This window comes from Canis lupus, chromosome 22, assembly GCF_048164855.1.
Source record: "Canis lupus baileyi chromosome 22, mCanLup2.hap1, whole genome shotgun sequence".
Lineage (NCBI taxonomy): Eukaryota > Metazoa > Chordata > Mammalia > Carnivora > Canidae > Canis > Canis lupus.
The window spans coordinates 44,042,918-44,062,109 of NC_132859.1; the positions used below are offsets into that span (position 1 = coordinate 44,042,918).

Consider the following 19,192-nt stretch of genomic DNA (forward strand, 5'->3'; position numbering starts at 1 on the left):
AGATTCCAAGGCAGGAGTGACAAGCTGCCTCTGGAAGCAGGGTACCTGCTGGAAATTAATCGCCCTATCTCCTTCTCCTAAGGTACAATGGTTTCTGCCTTGGAGAACCAGGAGCATATTCCTTTCCCTCCAACACTCTTCAGGATTGTCCGGTTGGCTCGCATTGGTCGAATCCTGAGACTTGTTCGGGCAGCACGAGGAATAAGGACTCTCCTTTTTGCTCTGATGATGTCCCTTCCCTCTCTATTCAACATCGGTCTTCTACTTTTTCTGGTTATGTTTATTTATGCCATTTTTGGTATGAACTGCTTTTGCAAAGTGAATGAGGAGTTTGGAATTGATGACATATTCAACTTCAAAACTTTTGTTGGCAGCATACTCTGTCTCTTCCAGATCACCACCTCAGCAGGCTGGGATGCCCTCCTTAGGCCCATGCTGCAATCAAAGGATTCATGCAACCCCAATTTAGACAGCCGCCACCTCCCTGCCATAGCCATCACCTACTTCGTCAGTTACATCATCATCTCCTTTCTCATTGTTGTCAACATGTACATTGCTGTGATTTTAGAGAACTTCAACACAGCCACAGAAGAAAGTGAGGACCCTTTGGGTGAAGATGACTTTGAGATATTCTATGAAGTCTGGGAAAAGTTTGACCCAGAAGCAACACAGTTCATCAAATATTCTGCCCTTTCTGACTTTGCTGATGCCCTTCCTGAACCTTTGCGTGTGGCAAAGCCAAATAAATTTCAATTTCTCATGATGGACTTGCCCATGGTGAGTGGAGATCGTCTTCACTGTTTGGATATTCTCTTCGCATTCACCACTAGGGTACTCGGTGACTCCAGTGGCCTGGACAACATGAAGGTCATGATGGAGGAGAAGTTCATGGAAGCCAACCCTTCCAAGAAGTTATATGAACCCATAGTCACCACCACCAAGAGGAAGGAAGAGGAAAGGTGTGCTGCTATTATTCAAAAGGCCTTTCGAAAATATAAGGTGAAGATGTCCACGTATGCCTTGGAAGATAGGCCTGGTTCACCACTCCACACACTCTGCAATGGAGACCTTTCTGGCTCTGGGGTGGCCGAGGGCAAGGTCCACTACGACTGAGACCCTACTTCCACTTTTTACCTCAGAGCCTCACAATCTGGCCTCTGATGTCTGAGCTCCAGGGGTCCATAGCTCAGTTTGTGAACAAGCAGTTGACTTCCTGAACTAGCCATTATATTTTTCTGCCTAAAAGAAGTGATATTTCAATGTTTATTTCAAATGATTCTTACAGGGATAGAAGATAAGTCTGCCTGACTATGAACCACTGGTACTGTTTTAGCAAGAAAGAAAACACTAGAAGGGCTGTAGAGGACACATCGATGTTAGGACTGAAACACAAATCAAATCATGTAAAAAAAAAAAAAAGAAACAAAAACATGTTAAAAATTTAGATGATGTTTTTCTATATTGTTTCTAGGCACACTGTTCAATACTTTTGTTCCATGTTTTCCCCAATGCAAATATGTTGCTTAAACACATAAAACTCTTTTGCATGCTGAGTAAAAATTCAAAAACTGCTAATAAATAAATAGCTTATTGCAGATATTTTTTTACCAACATTAGTATTTGGGGTTTATTTCTAATGAAAAAGCATGATCTTGACTTGTCAATTACCACCCTGTCTTTCACAATCTCTGTTCTGCACATTTGGAAAAAAATAAATAAATGAGACTTTCAATTTGCATTTCATTCAGGTGGTACACTAAAAAATCTCATTTGGTGGCTAAGTAGCCGCTCAAAAGTGGTGCTTTGCTTGGAATTAAGATGGGAGCCAGTCATATGCTGATAAGTGTATAACAATTGGATCTTTAGGAAAAAACAAAAAAAGCACCCCGATTTGTAACATGTACTGATTTCTGTGGTGAATAATCCCATCAGGACTGAGTTTAGGCTACCAACCTGATACTCCTGAATGTAGAGTTGGGAAGAGAGCCCAATCAACTCTTGTGAGCTGGCCCTACCTGGCTCCAGCACACCACTGGCTGGATCCAATAAGAAAGACTCACTTAAAATATCTGTGGTGGGGATCCCTGGGTGGCCAGCGGTTTGGTGCCTGCCTTTGGCCCAGGGCGCGATCCTGGAGACACGGGATCAAATCCCATGTCGGGCTCCCAATGCATGGAGCCTGCTTCTCCCTCTGCCTATGTCTCTGCCTCTCTCTCTCTCTCTCTGTGTGTGACTATCATAAAAAATAAAAAAATAAAAAAATAAAAAAAATTAAATATCTGTGGTGGCTGGGGCATCTGGGTGGCTCAGTCAGTTAAGCATCTGCCTTCCACTCAGGTCATGATTCTGGGGTCCTGGGATCAAGCCCTACATTGGGCTCCCTGCTCAGCAGACAGCCTGCTTCCTCCTCTCCCTCTGCCTCTCCCTGGCTTGTTACTGTCACTCACTCACTCTCTCTCAAATAAATAAATAAATAAATAAAGTCTTTAAAATATATTTTTTATTATATAATATATATATATATATATATATATATATATATATATATATATATATATATAGTGGCCACCTTGGCTTGAGAGAGCACCTTATAAGCCACACCTGGACCCCAGTTAGGGAATCCAGAAAAGATATTGGTTAGCCAGCGATCTTAACTTGATGATCCCTGTAGTCAGTTCCGCTTGAATGTCTGTGTGAAATGCAGTCCAGAGAACAACTCAGGCCTATCAAAAGGCCCAGAACCTTCCTAAAAACTTGAGATGCCCAGAGACCAAATAAGACATCAGGCTTGGTAACAAGTTGCCCTAGAAGGTAGAGAACCTACATCATGATAACTGAGTCTGGAGGAAAACCCTCCACAAACCTATCCCACAGACAAGCTGGAGGGGCTGATGTGTCCAATCAGTAGCACAAGGTCTGAGGTCTGAGCCTCTGATCTGTTCCTCCTTGCCCAAGGGAAAGGGGCCATCACTGGATGCTCTGGTGCAATGAAGCAGTGATTATTTTCAGTGTGTATTCATGTTCAGGGCTTGAATTTTATAGGTTTTGTAGGCAGCCTTATGCTCTGGAGCATTGGTAAAATAGCAATACTATCATTATCTAATTATTATCAATATCTAATTTTTCCTTAGTGGTTGCTGTGCATTCGGCACTGGTTGAGCATTTATCATGAATAATCTCATGACCATAACTCTATGAGTGTGTGGTCACTCATCTAGTGAAGCCAGAGCTTCTGTACCATGCTGGGGAAGGGGAGTAGATGCTCCCAGAGCCGGGAAACCTTGAGGCAGGGCCACAAGGGCTACCCTGCAGGGCTGCAAGGGCCTTGTAGAAATCACCAGCTCCAAAGTCATGGCCAGTTCCACCTGAGGCACTGTGGATGACTGATGATTTCCCTAAAAGATGCCTCTGATTACAAACACTGGATGTTTTACAAACACTCGATGCTTACCAAGTTTTCTGAACAAGGTGGCTGGCCATCATTCCAGTAGGGATACCCTTTGCCTGGAAGTAGGGGAGGCTCTAGAAGGATATGGTCTTGCCCATCCTAGATACAGTTTAGGGGCCTGGGTGTGATGTGTTCTGTGCAGAAGCTTTACCTTTCCCCTATATGTCTGTCCATCCCCAGATGGTCCCTTTTCACCAAGGCTGGGTTCCTAAAGCCAGCTCTCTGGGACAGCACAGGATCTGCTTAGTTTTAGCAAGAGACTGAGCCACATTTGCTTCACTAGATGGCAGCAAATGCCCAACATGCTCTTTTCTGGGTGCTGCCCAGCAACTGTGTGTGAGCCTGGCACTCAAAGAGCCAGAGGGCTAAGGAAGAAAAGTCAAGGCAGGGAGTGGTGAATTATTTAAATCATAGATGGGTGCTCGAAAGCCCTCTCCCCTGAGGGGATCTAAGATACCCTAAAACACAGAGATGATAGTCTGAACTCCATCCTCCTGGGGTCACGCTGAATGTCCAGGGCAAACAGCCCTACCCAGCACAAGAAGTCAGCCGTCTTGTCTTCTGAGCCTTATTTCTAGGCAAATCAGCCCCTACTTAATTCAATCAACAGACGTGTTCCTGAGGGCCGGTGCCGTACCACCCTGTATAAACTGCTTACAACCAATGGCCCTTAATCTCAAGAGCATATATATTGATTGGGAAAAGTATTAGGCAGCATTCATGTGAGAATAATACAAGGCAACATAACAGGTTTGGTAAACCAGGGACACCCGCTCTGCTGAGAGTGTGACTGTAGGCAGTCTGGGAAGGCTTCATGAGAGACAATGGGGCACCCGAGATGAGATTGATAGATGTACAGGATTATGACAGGGGGAGCTTGTTCAGGAGGGTGCTTGAAGTGGAGGGGACAGCAGAGTGTAAGGAGTGTGTGGAGAAAGTGTAAGGAAGTACAGGCTATCCAACTGACCAATCGGGACTCAAGAGTATAGTTAGTGGAGCAGCTCCAACAGAATTTTAGAAATGGGCTGTTTTGTGGAGAGCCTTAGGTGCCAGTGAGGAGTTAGAACATATGTAGGTAATAGGGAGGGATTAAAGGTATTTGAAAGGGGGAGAAAAATTAATCAGACAGAGTGTGCAGGATGCAATACAATGGAAAGAGAGCAGAATACTGGTCCTGGAGCAGAAGAGGCACTGAGTGAGGAGAGAGGCAGGGCAATGCAGTGAGACCTAGGGATGCTTGTGTCAACTAACTGGCCATGGCGGAAGGGTTTAGAGAGAACCTTAGGATTTTTGTCATGGTGAGAAGGTAGATGGTAGTACAAGTTATGAAGTTAATGAATATAGGAGAGAAAAGGTTTATTTAGTTTCATGGCTATTACAGAGGAAAATTTTAAAATTTATTCAGTTTGGAACATTTTAAAGGTTTAAGATGCCAGCTCCAAGTGACAGTATCCAGCCAGGAACTTGAAGATACGACAGAAGCAGGGGTCCTCAGCACAGAAATGACATCTGAAACCCCAGGAGCAGATGAAATCCTGGGGAAATAGAGCATACCTAGATCTAGAAGGAGGCAGAAGACTTGTCCTAGGGGCATGCTTTCAGAGAGTAAAGATAAGGAGCAGAGACCATTCAGGGAAGGGTGTGGAGAGGCAGGTGAAGGTAAACATCACAACATGCAGTTTGGGCATGGAGCAGGCTTCCCGAGAAATTCACGGCTAACAAGATGAGTTACATGGTTCCACCTTTTCATCCCTTCCACCAAAAAGCAAGCAAGGAGCCAGGACACAGTGTGGTTGTGTTCCAGGAAAGGACCCCCCACTCCCTACTCTTGTACCTTTTTACTGAACCAGCATGAGAGCTCGCCTTATAAACAATCCAGGCTCAGAAGCCAGCTGTTCTGGGGAGCTGCCTTGGAATGTCAGCTACTAGTGCTCAGTGCCCTTGGGAAAGTTGAAATCCTGTATGGCTCTTCCTGCTCAAGGAGGGGGAGCTGCCAGTCCCAGATAGCTTGTTGCCTGGCAACCCAAGAGAGAAGCTCCGGGGTCATTCGCTGGGCAATCCTGTCCGTTGCTGCACAAGGAGTAATCATAGAGGCGGTGAGAAAACAGGTGCTAACATTTATTGAGCACTTACTCTGGACTGAGCTGCCACTTTACCAAGAATACCCCGCTTAATCTGCACCACAGCTTTATTAGACATAAACTACTTTTAATCTTCATTGTTCTGATGAGAAGATTGAGGCATGTAGAGGAAGTAAGAGACTAGTTCAAAACCCAAGCAGCCTCACCACACTGGCCAGACACCAAGGGACAGTGCGGCTGCAATCGAAAGAGAAGATGCAGTTTCCCTGTTCACGTTAGTCTGTGAACCTTTCACCATCCATCTCCTCTCCTCTGGAGATGAAACATAGTTTTGAAGTTCTTACATTGTAGAAGCATCCTGTACATGAGGAGATGGAGATGCTGTGCCCCCTCTGCAAATTCTACATCCTCAAGTTCTGTCAATGTACCCAATTCTCTAATATTTTTGACCTAGTTTCCATCTTTTTCCCATTCTTTTCCTCCTTCTCCAGGCAAACTCTGGTTAATCTACCTTTTCTAGCAGCTGGTGCCCGAGGTGGCAGGAGTGGACTCTCTTCTCTTTTTGGACGATCTATATAAGGTTATTAATGAAGGCTTCAAGTGCGCTAATGTGATAGTAGTGGTATGAGAGGTATGGTGGCCATGCCGATTCAGTTCTCCTTACTGTCCATCAGCCTCCCAACCCAGCCACCCAGAACGAGCGTACAGTCAAACTAAAATCACTGTGTCTGCTGAGCTGTTGCACCTTCAAGTGCCTTTACCTCCTTTAAGCTCTTTCTTATATTTTAAAATCACTTCCAGATCCAAATCACACTGATGGCTCATACTCTATTTTTTCCCAGCTTTATTGAGGTATAAAAATTGTATATATTTAAGGTGTACAACACAATGGTTTGATATATGTATACATTGTGAAATGATTACCACAATCAAGCTAATTCACACGTCCATCACCTCCGTTTCCTTTTTTTTGGCATGCTGAGAAAATGTAAGATCTACTCTCTTAGCAAATTTCTAGTATACAATATAGTATTATTAACTATAGTAAGATTTTATTCATTTATTTATGAGATACAGAGAGAGAGAGAGTCAGACACATAGGCAGAGGGAGAAGCAGGATCCTTGTGGGGAACCCAATGTGGCACTCGATCCCAGGACCCCGGGATCGAGCCAAAGGCAGATGCTCGACCACTGAGTCACCCAGGTGCCCCAACTATAATCACCTTGCTGTACATTCAATTCCCAGAACTTATTCATCTTACAACTGAATGTTTGTGCCCTTTAACCAGTATATCTGTTTCCCTTACTCCCCACTCCCACTCCTCCTGGTAATCACCTTTCTACTTTCTGGTTCTATGAGTTCGACATTTTTTTTAGATTTCATATATAAATGTGATCATGCAGTATGTGTCTGGCTCATTACAGTTAGCATAATGTCTTCCAGTTTCTTCTATGTTGTCACAAATGGCAAGACTTCTTTTTTCATGGCTGCATGATATTCCACTACTATTCCAAATGATATTCCACTCACATTTTTAAGACCTGTTTATGTGTTGATGGACACAGGTTGTTTCCACATCTCGGTTATTGTGAATAATGCTGCAATGATCATTGAAGTACAGACACCTCCTTGAGATAGTAATTTCATTTCCTCCAGAAATGAGTTTGCTGGATTGTATGATTAGTTCTATTTTTAATTTTTTGAGGAACTTCCATATTGTTTTCCATAATAGCCATACCAATTTATAATTCTCACCAACAGTATATAAGGGTTCCCTTAATGCCACACCTTTATTGACAGTTGTTATGTTTTATCTTTTTGATAATAGCCATTCTAACAGTTGTGAGGGGATATTTACAGTTTTGATTTGCAGTTCCCTGATTATCAGTGATATTGAGTTCCTTTCAATGTACCTGTTGGCTATTCGTATATCTTCTTTAGAAAAATATCTACTCAGTCCTTTGTGCATTTTTAAATTGGGTTATTTATTTATTTATTTATTGCTTTGAGTAGTATGAGTCCATTATATATTTTGGATAGTAACCCCATATCTGATATATGCTATGCATATATTTTCTTCCATTCCGTGCGTTGCTTTTTCCTTCTGTTGATGGTTTTCTTTGATGTGCAGAAGGTTTTTAGTTTGATATAGTCCCATCTGTTTATTTTTGCTTTGTTGTGCTTTTGGTGTCATACCCAAAAAATCATTGTCAAGACCAATGTCAGAGAGATTTTCTTCTAAGAGTTTTATGATGTTGGGTCTTACATCTTTGGTTTGGAAAATTTAATCCGTTTGCACTTAAAGTAATTATTGATAGGTAAGGACTTACCATTACAATTTTGTTCATTGTTTTCTACCTGCTTGTAGTTCCTTTCCTCCTCTCTTGTTTTTTTCCTTAATTATTTATTTTTCATAGTGGTATGCTTTAATTCCTTTCTTTTTATCTTTTGTATATCTACTGGAGATATTGTGTGTGTATGTGTGTGTGTGTGTGTGTGTGTGTGTGTGTGGTTATTATCGTGAGTTTTACATAAAATGTCTTATAGCTATAATAGTCTGTTTAAAATTAACAAAAAACTTACATTCAATCATGTACAAAAACTCTATACCTTTAGTTCCCCTCTCTCCACATTTCATGATCTTGATGTCATACTTTACATCTTTTAATGTCGTGCATCCATTAACAAATTATTGTAGCCACATTATTTTTAATACTACTTACTTTTAACTTTTATACCAGAGATAAAATTGATGTATGCACCACCATTATAGTGTTAGAGTATTTTGAGTTTGACTGTATATTTACCTTTACCAGTGAGTTATATATTTTCATGTTTCCCTGTTAGCCCTTAGCATCTTTCATTTCAACCTGAGAACTCCATTTAGCATTTCTTATAGCAGGTCTAGTGATAAACTCCTCTAGCTTTTGGTTATTTGGGAATGCCTTTTTAAAAAAAATTTTATTGGAGTTCAATTTGCCAACCCAGTGCTCATCCCGCCAAGTGCTCCCCTCAATGCCCATCACCCAGTCACCCCAACCCCCTCCCATCTCCTCTTCCACTACCCCTTGTTCATTTCCCAGAGTTGGGTGTCTCTCATGTTTTGTCACCCTCACTGATATTTTCACTCATTTTCTCTTCTTTCCCTATTTTCCCTTTCACTAATTTTTATGTTCCCCAAATGAATGAGACCATATAATGTTTGTCCTTTTCCAATTGACTTATTGCACTCAGCATAATACCCTCCAGATCCCTCCATGTCGAAGCAAATGTGGGTATTTGTCGTTTCTAATGGGTGAGTAATATTCCATTGTACACACAGACCACAGCTTCTTTATCCATTCATCTTTCGATGGACACCAAGGCTCCTTCCACAGTTTGGCTATTGTGGACATTGCTGCTATAAACATTGGGGTGCAGGTGTCCTGATGTTTCACTGCATCTGTATCTTTGAGGTAAATCCCCAGCAGTGCAATTGCTGGGTCGTAGGGCAGGTCTATTTTTAACTCTTTGAGGAACCTCCACACAGTTTTCCAGAGTGGCTGCACCAGTTCACATTCCCACCAACAGTGCAAGAGGGTTCCCCTTTCTCCACATCTTTTCCAACATTTGTTGTTTCCTGCCTTGTTAATTTTCCCCATTCTCACTGGTGTGAGGTATCGCATGGTGGTATCTCATTGTGGTTTTGATTTGTATTTTATTTGGGAATGCCTTTATCTCTCCTTCATTTCTGAAGAATAGTTTTGCTGGATTTAGTATTCCTGGACTTCAGAATTAAAGACATTTGTTCTTAAAAGACATTGCCTTGGAGAAAGCATTTGAAAAACATATACCAAAGATATAAAGGACTTATATCTAGAATATACAAAGGGTTCTTACAATTCAATAAGAAGAAAAACAATCTAATAAAAAATGGGTAAACTATTTTAGACAGCTGATAAGAAAGTACATGAAAAGATGCTCAACATCATCAGTCATCAGGCAAATGCAAATTTAAATCTCAGTGAGGGATCCCTGGGTGGCTCAGCCATTTAGCGCCTGCCTTCCACCCAGGGTGTGATCCTGGAGTCCCGGGATCGAGTCCTGCGTGGACTTCCTGCGTGGAGCCTGCTTCTCCCTCTGCCTGTGTCTCTGCCTCTCAGTCTCTCTCTCTCTCTCCTCTCTCTCTCTGTCTCTCATGAATAAATAAAGTTAAAAAATAAAATCTCAGTGAGACACCACCTCACATTTATTGAAATGGTGAAAAAAAGAGAGAGAAAAGAAGGGGAAAAGTCTGCACCAAGTTTTGGTGAGGATGTAGAGCAACTGGAACTGTCATACATTGCTGGTAGGAGTGGAAAGTAGTGCACACACTTTGGAAAATAGCTTGGTTATTTCTCAGGAAGTTAAACATTAGCCTATAACACAACCAGGTATTCCAGTCTTGGAAATTTACCCAATAGAAATTAAGGCATATATCCATACAAAGATTTGTTTACATATATTAATAGTTGCTTTATTCTTAATAGCCCCAAACAACTGCAAACAAGTCCATTAACAGGTGAATGGATAAATAAATCATGGCATAGCCATCCAAGGCTACATTACCTGGTACAAAGGAGTGAACTATTTATACAAGTGAGGACATAAATGATGCTTGCCTGAAAGAATTATTCTAAGTGAAATAAACTGGATAAAAACAGATAGGCACTGTATGTTTCCATTTATATGAAACTCTAAGAAATGTAAACAGAACGATGGTGACAGAAAGTAAATCAGTGGTGACCTGGGGATAGGGGAAGGAAGGGTTGGTAAAAGGGTGGACAAAGGTGCATGAGGAAACTTTTGGGAATAATAGATATGTTCACAATCTTGATTGTGGTGTTGGTTTTATAAGCAAATAATACATATCAAAGTTTATCAACTTGTACACTTTAAAAATGTGCAATTCATGGTATGTCAATTACACGTCAATAAGTCTGCTTTAAAAAAAAAACACACAGCTCTTGAATTTTTCAGATCTAAATGGAAATAAATCTCCATAAGCCTCTGGATCTTTATTTTAGCACTAAAGCCTAAAGGGAGTGGCTGCTGCTGTTCCAGGGATGGCTGTTAAGCCTTGGCACCTGCACATCAAAGGTGACACCCTGCCTGGCGGGGGGAAGGAGTGGCTGCATCAATATGTGGAAACCTTAACTCCCTCATTAAGAAATGACAATGCTCAAAAAACTTCCAGATATCATCTTGACCATACTGTGTATGGATAAGAAAACTGTGGCCCTGAGATTGGTAGTGATCCAACCTAAGGTCCATGATTGATGGTGGGACAGGTTTAGGGATGAAAATGGTGGGTGAGCATGGTCAGGGGAGAGTGGGATGCTCCCTATGAGCAGTACTGAGTTACTTGTCTTTTCTCCGAGACTTCTGTAGTAGGCACCCTTTGCATACGCATGTCTGCTTGAGGGCTGTTGGGTGGGTACTTAGCTCTCATCCTCTCTTCCTCCCCTAGAGTTAATGAGAACCGGTTGGCCACTGAACTCTGTATCCTGGTCTGCATTCTCTCCTAGGGCCTCACTCTTCTCCCTCTCAGGGGAGGGCTCCATACTGCAGGATGGAGCTCATTCTGAGGATGAGCTTTCTGCTCCCCAGACACTGCCCCAAGAGGCAGGAAATGCCAGGCACTTTCCTTCTCCCTACAGACCTTGTGAGCTCATTCTGGTAAAAATTTAATGCCTAAAAGTCAATTACACTTAAGAATGCTCTGATGAGCCCCACAGCAGCATTTTCTCAGAGCCGCTGGGGCCTGCAGCTGCCTTCCCGCTCCATCTACACAATGCTGAGAAAACCTCCCTGCCCTTCCTCACAATGCAGCAGGGTCCTGACCTCTGCTTTGCCACCAACTTGCTATGTGACCTTGAGCAAGGCCCATCCCCTCCGTTGGCTTAATTTGACATGAGTTAAAAGGAAGGACTGCCTCGGTTGTTCTCTGAGGTGTGTGCTCACCTGGTCATTCTCACAGTCCCCCATCACAGTCATCCATCACTGGATGAGCAGAGCAAGAACAGGAGGACACATCAGGTTAGAGATCTGGAAGGAAATAGCCAGCAGCAGAAATGCCAAAAAACAGAAGTGTTGGAAAAGAGGAAGAGATTCTGGATGGGTTTCTGTTCTTTTAGAGGGTAAATATATTATAATTAACATGCAGAGATTTATGCAAAGCACAGTCCAGGTTACAGTGGCCTGGCCACCTTTTCTGTATGGCATTCAACTCCCTGTGCCATTCCAAACATCTCATCAGCTGGCCCCAGATGTGCCACAGCTGGCTTCAGTCATGGGCTACATGTCTCAGGCCGGCTCCAGGGTCTGGGTCTTCTTACGCAGGCCATGATGATAAATTTACCTCTAATCTGCCCACTCATTACTTCCTGTTTGTGCCCTGCCATCCCTCAGCTGGTCTTTGAATGATACTGGTGGTTCCTGCCTCCACATCCCCTAATCCCCTCCACTAGAATGCTCTCCCCTTCTTGTTCCCTTCCAAAGCAGCTCTGAGTTCCACTTCAGGAAACTTCTCTGCCTGACTTTACTCCAAGATACCTTAGAAGATTCCTATCCTTAAATTCTGCATATGCCATCATTACACAGGGAACAGCTCGGACGCGATGTGGAGGAGGCTCTGTCTAGAAAAGGCTTTGTCTGCTCTCCCATCCTACCACTGGGGCCTCCCACTGCATGACAAACCACAGGTAAAATGCTGGTGGCCCTGAGAGATTCATTCCGTGTTCTAAAAGGCAGCTCTTTTGAGCCAGGGAGCACCCAAGAGCCCAATTCTGCTCTGGGTTCAGGCTGCTTCAGAAATGTGGGACAATGTGTGAACTGGGGGCTCCTCCTTTCCTAGACAGAACTCTCTCATTTAACCCTCCTTGTCCATCATTCTCTGCTTTGGTTCAAATCATTTCCTTTGTTGCCTGTTCTGACCAGAGGTGGTATTCAAAATATTTAGAATGATAAGACTTGGGCACCGACCAAACAGAATGGGTGTCACTAAGTAGTGGAGGGTCCTTGAGAGTGGCCAGTGTAGAAGTAGTAAGAGTGAGGATTAGAGGTATGGCCAGTGTAGCCCTTGAACTGTTGGATCACAGGACATAATTGGGATTGAGGGTCACAGGGAAAAAGCCAGGGCAGCTGGGGTGGCCAGAGAACATTTGGGGGTGCTGGTTAGAATTGATTTATCCACATCCTCACCTGAGATCATTCTCTGTCATGCTTCCTTGATCCTTTCAGGCTGCATCAGTTGGACTCACTTGCTGCCTGATTTCCAGTTGGGTTCCCTTCATGGGAGGCAGTAGCAGGAGACTGAGGGGAAGGAATAAGAAGCAGTCAGGATATCTCCCCTGTTTCCTGCTTGCTCCAGGCTGTGTTCCAGCAGTGGCTGTGTCCTGCTACGTGCTCCTCATCCACAGGTCTAGCTCCCTCTTACCCCTTCAGGTCTAGGGATAGAAAAAGCATCCTGCCATTGCTGGGCTCTGAGTGCTTCAATATCCTTAATGCCCATGGGAGCCAGCCTCCATGGTGGTCCCACTGATCTATGACTTCTAGTATTCTTTGCCTTGAGTGGTCCCCACCCACACTGTGCCAGGTTTGAGTTGTATGGGCAATGGAATAAGCAGAAGGGATGGTATGCCACTTGTGGGAATAGGCTATAGAAGATTGCAGACTTTTGTCTAGGGTGTCCTCTAGCTTTCACTCTCTTGGTTGCTTATTCTGGCGGTAGGGGCAGTCCACCAGGTCAGCAACCCTAGGGAGTGGCCACATGGTCTAATAGCCAGCAAGGAACTGTGGCTTGCTGACAGACAATCCCCTTAGTGAGCCCAGCCATGGACCCTGCAGCCCCAGGCAATGTTGAGATGCATGCAGGCCTTGTGAACAGTTTGGCTGCTGCCTCGTGAGATGCCCTGATCCAGAACCACCCAGCTAAGCCACTCCCAGGTTCTCATCCTTCAGAAACCCTGTGAGATCATAAATGTGGATTGGCTTAAGCTGCAAAATGTTGGGGTAATTTGTTACACAGCAGTAGATAACTAATATAACTACATCCAGACTTCTGTAAATAGTCACTCTATTAACATTTCCTGAACGATCTGATGTAGATTCTACTTTTTGACTAATACAGGACCTCAAGGCAGTAGCTCCTTAACAACTGTCATGGAAAAAATTCAATATCTTAACAGTACTGTGGTTGTACCAGTGTGTTCCATCTGAATGCCTTCCTCTCCATCCATCACCTGAGATCTAGGAGTCTGGGGGAGGCCCAGTGATCCTGTCCTCAGGGAGGGCCTTGGACAGGGCAAGCCTAGGCACTGAGGAAGAATAGTACAAGAAGAAGCAATGAAAAGGGGGCACATGGTACAGAGGCAGACGACAGAATAGAAGGTTTAGGCCTGAGTTAGTCCACAGGAAACCAGGAGAGGCATCTCCCTGTCTCCACTTGCTTATCAAATAGGATCAAGGTGAGAGCCAAAGAGAGTCTACTACAGGTAAGAGTCTGTGGGCTGGTGAGGTGAGTTTAACATTATTTTTAGGTGAGTTTTCTTAAAGCAACAAATGCTGGTTGTGTTGGCTCTCAGCCTCACATGCTTCTCTGTCTCTGTGGGGCTAGCATGTCAGCAGTTCCCAGGCCCCACAGACAGTCCCAGCCTAGAAAAGACAGCACGATAGCAAAAGATACCGTCAACAAAACTCAAAGACAACCTACAGAATGGGAGAAGATATTTGCAAATGACATATCAGATAAAGGGCTAGTTTCCAAGATCTATAAAGAACTTACTAAACTCAACAGCAAAGAAGCAAACAAACAATCCAATCATGAAATGGGCAAAAGACATGAAGAGAAATCTCACAGAGGAAGACATAGACATGGCCAACATGCACATGAGAAAAAATGCTCCGCATCACTGGCCATCAGGGAAATACAAATCAAAACCACAATGAGATCCCACCTCACACCAGTGAGAATGGGGAAAATTAACAAGGCAGGAAACAACAAATGTTGGAGAGGATGCGGAGAAAAGGGAACCCTCTCACACTGTTGGTGGGAATGTGAACTGGTGCAGCCACTCTGGAAAACTGTGTGGAGGTTCCTCAAAGAGTTAAAAATAGACCTGCCCTACGACCCAGCAATTGCACTGCTGGGGATTTACCCCAAAGATTCAGATGCAGTGAAACGCCGGGACACCTGCACCCCAATGTTTCTAGCAGCAATGTCCACAATAGCCAAACTGTGGAAGGAGCCTCGGTGTCCATCGAAAGATGAATGGATAAAGAAGATGTGGTCTATGTATACAATGGAATATTCCTCAGCCATTAGAAACGACAAATACCCACCATTTGCTTTGACGTGGATGGAACTGGAGGGTATTATGCTGAGTGAAGTAAGTCAATCGGAGAAGGACAAACAGTGTATGTTCTCATTCATTTGGGGAATATAAATAATAGTGAAAGGGAATAAAGGGGAAAGGAGAAAAAATGAGTGGGAAATATCAGAAGGGGAGACAGAACATGAGAGACTCCTAACTCTGGGAAACGAACTAGGGGAGGAGGGCGGGGGGTGGGGGTGAGTGGGTGACGGGCACTGAGGGGGGCACTTGACGGGATGAGCACTGGGTGTTATTCTGTATGTTGGTAAATTGAACGCCAATAAAAAATAAGTTTATAAAAAAAAAAAAAGAAGAGACAGCATGGGCATGGACGCGCGCGGGCGCACACACACACACACACACACACACACCCGTGGGCGGGAGGGGCACCTTCCTCCTGCAGCTGCCAGCAGCCTCACATTACTGCGCAGGGGGCCCCTTTGTTGAGTGGAGCTGCCTCGGGGTGCCCTCTGTGAGTCATTTCCTGTTATTCTCCTTAGACAAGTCCTGCCATTCTTTAAAGCAAGATTTGACATTTTTACAGGACTAACTTCTGGGGCTTTCTGGTCAAGAAAAAAAGCAGGGATCCTTTCTTTTATATTTACAAAGCCATTAATCGGCTTCTTTATAAAATTAGACTCCATTATAAGCTCAATTGGAGTGGGAGCACAGCTTTATTTAGTCCAAAACATCAAGCAGTCTTAAAGGATTCTTTTGAATAACCCAATGTTCAGTGGCAAGAAGACTGGCAAGGTAGGCTCCACTTCTGCTGCTGAAAGCTGGTGGCATTGACTCAATGGTGCACACACGGCTCACTCATGCATCTCAGATGTGCCCACCTTCCTTGGAGAGAGAAAGGGGATGAGGGAGGCATGGTTCAGAGCCATTTCCAGAGCCCTACCTGCAACTCCTGTCTTAATCTCCAGGTACCCTTCCAGCTCTGGAGGAGAAGTGCCAGATGAGGAACCCCCAGCTGATCCTGCCCCCAGACCTATCCCAGGCATCTCTCTACAGTACCAGTGGTAGGGCCCACTACACTCCCTGACCCTGTGGTCTACCAATCACTGAGCTTTCAGAGGGAGTTTATCTGTACTCAGCCCAATCGGCTGAACTGTAGGAATATGGTGGACTCTCATCAGCCACATCAGTCCAGAACCCTGGGACCACTTGCCTACGTTATTTGGATTTCTCTCACACTAAGGCACATAGGCATCTACAGCAGGGTTTCTTGAACTTGAATCAACAGATGCCATACCTAGAGAGGTTGCCAAAATGCAGGCTACTGATTCTATCACTCTGGAGTGGGGCCAGAGATTCTGCATTCCTAACAGTGATTGGTGATGCTGTTGGTCCAAGATCACACTTCAGGGAGCAAGAGGCTGGTGCATACCTTTGCTGTAACAGGCAGGAAGACTGAGCCCAGATGGGGAGAGTGACTCTCACAAGATACTTAATCAGGTTTGAGGAAGTGTCCTGGGTGAGCTGACTTGTCTTCTGTCACCTGACCTCCCTATGAGACAGGCCCTCAACTCTTCAGAGAAGTGCGTCTTAAGCTTAATATGCACCTGGATCACTTGGGACCTTGTTAAAATGCAGATTCTGGCTCATTAGGGCTGGGGTGGGGCTGAGAATTTTCATTTCTGGCAAGCTCCCAGGTTGGTGTCAATGCTGTTGGTTCTAGGACTTCATTTAGTAGTGCAGTCCTGGACGGTGCTAGTACTTCATATTTTATGAGGTGCTGTTATGTGCATTAGCTCCCCTGAGGCTCATAGCAGCTGCAGGACATAGTTAAACCAAACATATTTATTTTCCATAGATAGATGCTTTCCTACCTGAGGCCAGCCCAGAGACAGTTTGTGCTATTGAGGAGGCTGCTAGAAAGAGTTTAGAGCTGGCCAGGCTCACATCAAAGTTTCTGATAGTCAAGCCACTTATAGCTTAGTCTCTATTAAAAAGTGCTCTTTTTTTCCCTCAGGGCTGTCCTTGACTATAATGACCTGAGTCAGGCCAAAGCAAATTAAAGTTATAGCAGAGGGTCTAAGGGGCTCACCGAATATCCACTCTCCTCTTTTCTTAGTAAGAGAAATCAAATTTTATTAGAGGCACCAAAGTTCCCACCTTAAAAAAATATTGTTGCAATCTTCATTGAAGCTAAGGGTAGACTCACCCTAAGTTCTGGCCAATGAGGTATAAGTGACCATTACTGGAAGAGGCTTAGAAAAACTCCTTTAAAATGGGGCGAATTCAGTTGATAAATACTTTTTTTATCCTTTTCGACCTCCTCCTTCTTCCTGCCTGGAATACAGATGTGATGGTGTGGTTCTAATAGCCATCTTGTGACCTTGAGGCAATGCTAAAGAATGAAACCTATCCCCTAAGGATGGAAGAGCAGAAAGATGCAAAAAGTGTGAGAATCAATGGACTCCTGCATCTGCTATACTGGTTCAGAACCACCTACTTCTCCACATCACAATATGTTAGAGGAAAAGATCCACATATTCTTCAGGCCACTCTTTAGTGAATCTCTGTTCAAGCAATCGTGGGGATTTCCTAACTGATATAACAGTTCTGTCATCAACTTTGAAGGTAATAAAACATTTCTTATGTATTCCATTCCCAGAACAAAATAATGGAGTTTAAATTGGGTTTAACATGACCATATCCTGAGGCAAGGGAAACAAAAGCAAAAATAAACTATTGGGACTACATCAAAATAAAAAGCTTCTGCACAGCAAAGAAAATAATCAACAAAAGGCAGCCTACAGAATGGGAAAAGATATTTACAAATGACATATCTGACAAAGGATTGACAAAGGATTGGTACCTAAAATATACAAAGAGCTTACAAAACTCAATACCCAAAAAACAATCCAATAAAAAAATGGTCAGAAGACATGAATAGACATTTTTTTCAAAGAAGATATCCAGATGGTCAACACACACATGAAAAGATGTTCAACATCACTCATTATCTGGGAGATGCAAATCAAAACTACAATGAGATGTCACTTCACACCTGTCAGAATGGCTAAAGTCAGCATCATAAGAAAGAACAAATGTTGGCAAAGATGTAGAGAAAGAGGAACCCTTGTGCACTGTTAGTGGGAATGCATACTGGTGCAGTCACTGTGGAAAACAATAGAGAGCTTCTTCAAAAAGTTAAAAATAGAACTATCTGATGATCCAGCAAGTGCACTACGAGGTAGTTACCCAAAGAATACAAGAACACTAATTCAAAGGGATATACACACACCCCTCTGTTTATAGCAGCATTATTTACAGTAGCCAAGATATGGAAGCAGCCCAAGTGTCCATCTATAGATGAATGGATGATGAAGATATGATATGATATATATATATACCACCACACATCTATGGAATATATATATAGATATTAGCCATATACATGGAATATATATATATATATATATATATATATATATATATATATATATAATATTAGCCATAAGAAAGAATGAAATCTTGCCATTTGCAATAAGATGGTAGGAGCTAGAGATTATAATGCTAAGTGAAATTCCAGTCAGAGGAAGGCAAATACCATATGATTTCATTCATATGAAATTTAAGAAACAAAAAACAAGCAAAGGAAAAGTTAAAGAGAAACAAACCAAGAAACAGACTCTTAACTATAGAAAACAAACTGCTGGTTACCAGAGGGGAGGTAGGTGGGAGATTGGTGAAAAAGGAGATGGAGATGAAAGACTGCACTTGTGAAGAGCACCAAGTGCTATACAGAAGTGTTGAATCACTATATTGTACACCTGAAACTAATATAACACTGTTAACTAACTGGAATTAAAACAAAAACCTAAAAAATAAAATGACCAGAAACAGATAAATTTGGGTGGAGTGAGCTAGAGAGGGTGCAGTCTGCCCCCAACCCTACACCATCCACATTACAATGACTCTGTTTTCTCTGGAGCCAAAACATGGCAGACAGTGGAGGCCCCTTGGGCCTCACATCCATGTACCAAATAGCTGGGTTACCTTGGATCCACTCCATAGTCTCTCTGAGGCTTGAATCATCTAAAGAATGGATCTGATAATGACAATACCTACTTCATGAGATAATTGTGATCCTTAGATGAGATATAGCTCAATTTGTTGTTGATGTTGTTGTTTTAAGATTTTATTTATTTATTTATTTATTCATGAGAGACACAGAGAGACAGAGACATAGGCAGAAGGAGAAGCAGCCTCACTGTGGGGGATCCTGGGATCACAACCTGAGCCAAAGGGAGATGCTCAA

General features: G+C 43.2%; 1 protein-coding gene and 1 long non-coding RNA gene across 2 annotated transcripts in view; one reads left to right on the forward strand and one right to left on the reverse strand.

The window, feature by feature from the left end:
- The window catches only part of SCN11A (sodium voltage-gated channel alpha subunit 11), a 91,719-nt gene extending 90,296 nt beyond the window's left edge, over window positions 1–1,423 (forward strand). Inside the window, exon 27 of the mRNA XM_072793305.1 lies at window positions 83–1,423. Coding sequence (XP_072649406.1) covers window positions 83–1,113 — 1,031 coding nt within the window. The 3' untranslated portion in view covers window positions 1,114–1,423. The remainder of the gene's footprint in view (window positions 1–82) is intronic.
- LOC140614240 (uncharacterized) overlaps window positions 1–19,192 on the reverse strand; it is a 62,479-nt gene that overhangs the window by 21,293 nt on the left and 21,994 nt on the right. Inside the window, exon 2 of the long non-coding RNA XR_012015148.1 lies at window positions 12,752–12,862. This is a non-coding gene — a long non-coding RNA (uncharacterized lncRNA). The remainder of the gene's footprint in view (window positions 1–12,751; window positions 12,863–19,192) is intronic.